Source organism: Morus notabilis, unplaced genomic scaffold (assembly GCF_000414095.1).
Source record: "Morus notabilis unplaced genomic scaffold, ASM41409v2 Scaffold329, whole genome shotgun sequence".
Lineage (NCBI taxonomy): Eukaryota > Viridiplantae > Streptophyta > Magnoliopsida > Rosales > Moraceae > Morus > Morus notabilis.
Window position 1 is genome coordinate 34,723 of NW_010358084.1, and position 6,654 is coordinate 41,376.

At 41.3% G+C, this 6,654-nt stretch overlaps 1 protein-coding gene across 1 annotated transcript; it reads left to right on the forward strand.

Annotated features, from left to right (window-relative positions):
* Positions 1-2,837: 2,837 nt before the first annotated feature.
* On the forward strand, positions 2,838-5,631 carry LOC21409857. Its single transcript, XM_010091702.2, has 7 exons — positions 2,838-3,284; positions 3,889-3,974; positions 4,123-4,201; positions 4,281-4,340; positions 4,434-4,555; positions 4,706-4,777; positions 5,141-5,631. The coding sequence occupies exons 1-7, from the start codon at positions 2,937-2,939 to the stop codon at positions 5,241-5,243; spliced, it is 870 nt and encodes a 289-aa protein (XP_010090004.1). The 5' UTR covers positions 2,838-2,936; the 3' UTR covers positions 5,244-5,631.
* The last annotated feature ends 1,023 nt before the right edge of the window (positions 5,632-6,654 follow it).

The window sequence follows — 6,654 nt, forward strand, 5'->3', positions numbered from 1 at the left end:
CGCTCGTCGTTGCGGGGGGTTGTTTGTCTCCGTTTCCTCCGCCTCAACGCTTCTTCCCATCCTGCTTCGCAGGCGCTGACCTTGTTTGGTTCCTTTACTCTTGTTGGTTCGGTGCTCGGGGTCGTTCGCGTCTGCCTCTTCGGCATTGATGTACCCCTGCGCTCGCGCCAGAAATTCTCTGTAGCTGGTTGGGGGTTTTCGGTTTAGCTCTCTTTTGAATGGGGTTATTTTCTTCATGCTAGATAAGGCCTCCATCAAAGCTTCTCTATCGGTTATGTCCATTGTGGTGGCGACGTCGTCCCCATATCTCGCGAGCCATTCCCTCAATGACTCGTTTGGCTTTTGATAGATCGTTGTTAGGTTCTGTTTTGGGGGGACGTACCTTTTTACCCTTATAAATTGGAGGGAAAAGGCCTCCTTCAACTCATCCCAACCCGAGATAGAGTTTGGCTTCAGCGTCCGGAACCATCTCCGCGCGGAATCCGTCAGATGGTTTCGAAAGGCTCGGCACATGATCTCCTCGGTATAACCGTGCAAGAGCATGTGCCTGGTGTACATCTCTAGATGGTTGTCGGGATCTCCTCGTCCGTCGTACGGCGGGATTGATGGCGACCTATATTTATCGGGGAGAGGGGGCACCATTATTTCTTCAGTAAACGGATAGTCGTGAGTGTGACTGGGGGTGATGTCGACGTTTACCACCTCAGCCACGCGACCTATATTCTTTTTCAAGCCCGCCACGTCCCCTGTCAGTTTTTGCTCCAGGCTGGCCATACGTTCCATGATGGCGCGCGCTTCCTCTGTCGAGATGGCCGAGCCGGCTACTCTTGACGCTTCCGCCCTCTGAACATTAGGACCGCCTCGGGCCTGGCCGCCTGCCTGTACTAAGCCTGAGTCTCCTGGTAGGTTTCCACCTGGATTCTGAGGCAATACCTTGGGGTTTCCAGGACCCCTTGGTACCCGGTCCTCGGGAGCTCGGTGCCCGGCGGCCCCCAAACGGCCGGCGGAGGATAGGGAAGGCCGAGGCCTAGGAGGGCCCCGGCGATTCTCACTATCTCCGGTCCCTTCTTGGGCAGGTAGGTAGTTGCCGTGGTTTGGATCTCCGGTCAAGGCTTGTCCCTGTGGGATCGGGGCATCTTCTAATGGTGGCATGGAGTTCCTCCCATCTAAGCGTTCCACCACGGTCATCAGCCCACGTACCAGCTCGGTTAGAGTGGTTAGTTGGGCCTGCATCTGCCTTGGGTCTGGCTGTGGTGCGTTTGGAGGTGGAGCTTCATGTCCCACCGGGCGTTGATCTCCTTCCATCCCGATATTCCCTGGACGGGCGGCGGCTTGTTGCTATGTTGTTTAGGGTTCGAACGCTTTCTTTCCCCAGTGGAGTCGCCAATTATTGACGGTCGAATTTCGTCAACAAAGAACCGGCCAGGTTACCTCTTGATTTCCCGTTAGGTTACCGGCCGGGTGGGTTTAATTTAGCGTGTTAGGAAACGATATGCTATTTACGTGTATGTATCTATTGAAAAAAACCCCTTAGATACTATTGACACAAGAGAGTTTGTAGTGGTTCACTCTATAAATTTCAGAGCTACGTCCACTGTAATATTGTATTTCTTTATCTTTGGGTAAGATACAGTTTACAATGTATTTCCTTTGCTTTGTTTTTTCAACCCCTTCCTCATTGGGGTCTTCTACCTTTTATATTGGGGCTTCCTTCGCTTAGGAGGTTTCCCTCATAGCTAGAAACACTCGAGTGTTCTCCTTTGGTAGGCCCAGTAGTAGCTCATCAATTTGCATTGTTCATCCAATCTATTTAGTCTTCTATTACGACTCTGTGCTTCTCCGTAATACTTTCCTGTCCCCCGTGGGGGCAGTCTGACAGCCCGTAATTAATGCTTGCAGACCACCTCCACTTGTGCACGTAATCCGCGCTGTTTTCTATTAGGCGTTTCCCTCGTCGCCTGTGCTTCTTAATCTAACCGCCTTTCCTGAAGGCGACTTCCTGTGGTCGAGAAATCTCCATTCTGTTGCGTCGGCGGCACAATTGGTCGGCGCCACAGATAGGTCGTCGCTTTAAGTAAGACCCTGTCCCGGAGCCTTAACGGAGGGCTTAAGATGAGCTTGCAAGCGTCGAGGGAATTTAAGCGTCGAGGGTACCTTAAGCGTCGAGGGAACTTTAAGCGTCGAGGGCTCCAGATCGTCGGGAGTCCCTTGCTTGGTGGGGTTTGATCAATGCCACGTGTCGCGACATCTTTTGTCCACGTGTCAGCCAAGTTTTCCCATACAACAGTTATTGTAGATTCTTTTCTTTTGAAGCGTAGTCATTGATAATTTCATAGGGCTTGTGTGTAAATTTTAAGTTGAGTTTGAGTTAAAATTGTAATTTGAGTTTGTATTTAATTGTGTACATTTGAGTTATGATTTAAGATAAAAATCTTTTTTGAGTTTGTGTTTGAGTAAGTCAAAACTTGAATTTATTTTTAGATAGTATTTTAATAAAAACTCAATGTTGATAAAAAATTTTAATAAGGTATATGGGTCTAATTTTATTCATCTTTTTATTTTTAACGCATAGAAAAAAAATCATCTCAATCAGAATTAAAACAAAAAAATTATAACAATTTTAAGAATAAAAAAAATACTGTTTATTAACTTAAGTTTTCATTTTCTATTTTGGACGGTGGATCAATAGATTTGTATTTTAAATATACAAACGAAAAATGTTAAATAAAAAAGCTAGGCCATCGACTCAGGTGAACCCACTGTGGGCCCCACAGTAACGAACGGCTGAGATCTTAGGCTTGCTTTGCTGAAGTGGGTTTGGTCCTTCGATAGACAGCGGCGACAGAAGCGCGCCTTAAGCACGGCTTGGAAACCCATTCTTCTGCCAAACACTCGCCGGTGCTTCCAGATTCAATCACTCGCGAGAAACGAAAGCCATGCTCATCCAACGCCCATTCTCGCCCATTCTTCAAACCCCCAAGCTTCCCTTCTCACCATTTTCCCGCTTCTCCACTCTCGTCGCGCCATTTCCGACCAAGACTACTTCTCTGCGCTTCGCGAGAGTGAAGTGTCGAGCTCAAGACTTGAAGACCCAGAACTCGCGGGGACTGAAAGACCGAGAAGAAGGTGATTATTACGACGATGAAGATGACGGGGGCGAAGATGGGTTTTCGACTCGCGGTGGGTTCAGAGGGAGAGACGACGAAAAGGATTATGATAAGGATCCGGAGTTCGCTCAAATATTGGGGACTTGTCTTGATGACCCAGAAAAGGCTCGCGCCAAAGTAAGCTCTTTTTTGCGTTCTTGAGATTCTTCGTGGCCAAAAATTATGTGGGTTTTGTTTAGAAGATTTTGGTTTTGGTGATTTGTTGGTGTTTGAAAGAACTTATTGGATTAACTATGAACGTCTCAACTGCTTATGACCAACAGATACAACTAACTTATGTAGACACTAAAGTGACTGAATTTACATAAAAATCTGGTTCTTTATAGTTGTCAATATTTGATATGTGAGGAATGGTTTTGGACTGTAACGTTGATAAGAATAGTTGAAAAGAAGCGTGTTGATTTGATAAGGTTGTGTGACTTAAAGAAGGGGTTTTGTAAAGATTACTAAGAAGAAAGATTGTAGAAAGGAATGATATGAAATAAGAAAAGTGAAGAGAAAGAGAGAGATCCGAGCTTTGAAGAACTCTGCTTAGAGAGAAACCGGTAATCATCTCATTAATCAGAAATCAGCACAAGAGGAGTTCAAAAACTCCATACGAGTGGTGAAAAGTTTCTTACTATAAGCTAATGACTAATCAATGATTACAACAGAATCAGAAACTAATCAAACTGAGAAGCTTTAAACAGTCTCACAAGTCTCTTTTTAACCAAATTTGCAGATGGAGGAGAGGTTGAGGAGGAAAAGGAACAGAATATTGCATTCAAAGACTGGTTCAGCTACACCCATGAAGGTTACATTCAACAAGTAAGATTAAACTCCAAATACCAAGTTCTTCATCGTTTTCATGTTTCTCCATGACCTATTTATTCTCTCTGATATGATACATGCTATATTGGAGTTTATCAGTGCTCTATTTTTGTTGATTTTGTTATTCATACATTGAAAACTGCAGGTTTGATTTCTCAAACTCATATATATGGTTCGAATTTTACAATACTCCTTTGGATAAAGATGTCTCTTTGCTCTGTGATGTAAGTATTTCGCTCTTGAACTCTGCTTTACATCTCTAGGAAGTATGGTTAAGTATCCTTGTTGACTTGGGTGGTGCAGACCATTCGTTCGTGGCATATCATTGGACGCCTTGGTGGATGCAATTCCATGAACATGCAAGTAATGTTACTCTTTTAATTCACATTTTCTGCTATGACCCACAGAAATGCTGGTTATTGCATTGATTCACAGCGTCTAGTATTGTTCTTGCAGTTGTCTCAATCTCCTTTGGATAAAAGACCAAGTTATGATGCTATTCAAGGAGCAAATGTGACACCAAGTACATTTTACAATCTCGGGGATCTTGAGATTCAAGAGAACCTGGCACGCATTTGGTATGATTATGTCCTAGAATTTAGTTAACTTTACTGTTACTATTGTAATGATTCTTAATTATCTAACTTGTTTTTTTCAATTTTGGGATGAAAAGACGTCTTTTTGTAGTTAATGAAGGAATCGTATATCTGATTGAAATTTTTTGACAGGGTGGATATTGGTACCAGTGAACCGTTGCTTCTAGATGTGTTGATAAATGCATTGACTCAGATAAGCTCTGAGTAAGATCCTAATATCTCTCCATCTTTGACAATATTTAATCACTTTGTCTCTATCATCTATTAAGTTTGTTTTAGTAAATAGCAAATATTTTTCTGTACATGTCCAAAAATTAGTAGTTACGTGATTTGTATTAATGTGCATGTTTTTATTCAAGAAATAGGAAAGCAATGTGAGAAATTCATATAGCCATAATGTTCACGTTCATCTACTGCGTTCTAGTCCCAACTTCTTGAGATTTCTTTACTATGCCATTTGATGGCTTGGCTGTAAATCAAAGACTAAGACAACCTTTAATAACAGAAAAAGAAAAAACGAACAAAGTAAGACAGCTTCTCATTCCTGCGTGATGTCCCATGTAACAGCTTTGTCGGAGTCAAGCAAGTTGTGTTTGGCGGAGCAGAATTTGAAAATTGGAAGGAGAATTTGACAACCGAGGATGCCGGTTACTCCGTCCACAAAATTTAGCCAACTTGCTTTGCACCAAGAAGTCTCTATACGTGCGATTATTGTTTGTGTATGTGTCCAACAACTGAAGAGCAATGAATTTTCTATTCTGGAAACAGATTACAGTTGCTGCTGAATTGCTGATGCTGGAGTAGCCTACTCTTATAATGTAGACGCATCTCTTCAAATCTCAAATTTTGATTATTAGGACTAGTTTCTTGCTTAGATGATAGGAGAGTAAAGGTTGCCATATTTGATCGAGCAACATAGAAGGTAAAACCAACTTTGTGTTGTTAATGAGAGGGTGTTCTGCAAATTATGTGCTTAAATGTGTGCTTAGCACGCATTACTTGTATGCATGATACATTAACAAAAATGTTTGAAGCCTCCAGGCCCTCTTTTTATGTGATGAGTACGCAGTAATATGGCATTATTAAAAGTGCCTCACTTATAGTATCAAAAATCTACGCCTATAAAAAGAAAAATAAATAAATAAATAAAATATGTTGGGGGGTACTTGGGGCAAGTTTTAAATTGTTTTTAGGAACTTAAAAAGCACTTTTCACATAGAAATGTCACTAGTGTGTTCGGTGAAAAGTGGACACAGCCACTAATGCACTTTCATAGCTATCTTGAACCGTTTATTTTTTTAAATATTATTATTATTTTCTAAAATTTTTGACTTTTGCTTCTATTCATTCGTATAATTCTTTCAAATGCACAAACTATGAGGATATTTGATTCTCCGTGTGAAGAACAGTTGTGAATTGTCAGGTTATTTATTTTTTATTTTTTTAAGAAGAGAGATCAACGGTGGAAACTTCATTAAATAAATGATTTGTTGTTGTCGTTTGTAAGAGTGTCGTTCAATTCTCTAACACTTGTCAACTGTCGTAGCAGCTTGAAGACACAGTCGTTTTGTAAATATTTTGTCGTGTATGACAGTAGTGTTTTCAGCTATCTGTGTCGTTTGCTGCTACATGTACTGATGTTGACGAATTATCATTTGGACTAAGACTAATTTTATTGTTTTGTGTCGTTTGTTAGGCACTTGCAGAAAAACGATATAATGAAAAATGGCTAATTTATATTCACAAATATCTGCAAGGGCCGCCTCTGGAAAAGAAAAGAAAAGAAAAGGTATTGTTAGAACGAATCTAACAAAAGCCTAGAAGATCAATAAGAAGAAAAACAGAAACAAAAAATACACAACACCAGAGTTTATACAAGTTCGACCAAAATATTTGACCTGCGACCTGTTGAGTTCCTCCACAAAAGCTATTCCACTAATACAAAGAAGAGTACAACTTAGATCTTAGATTACAACCCTCATCTAGGGCAAATCCCATTCTCCCCAAGACTACCCAAAGAAATCACACAATATTTACAAAGAAACACCCAAAGTAAACTTCTCTTTACAGATTTCTTCTTT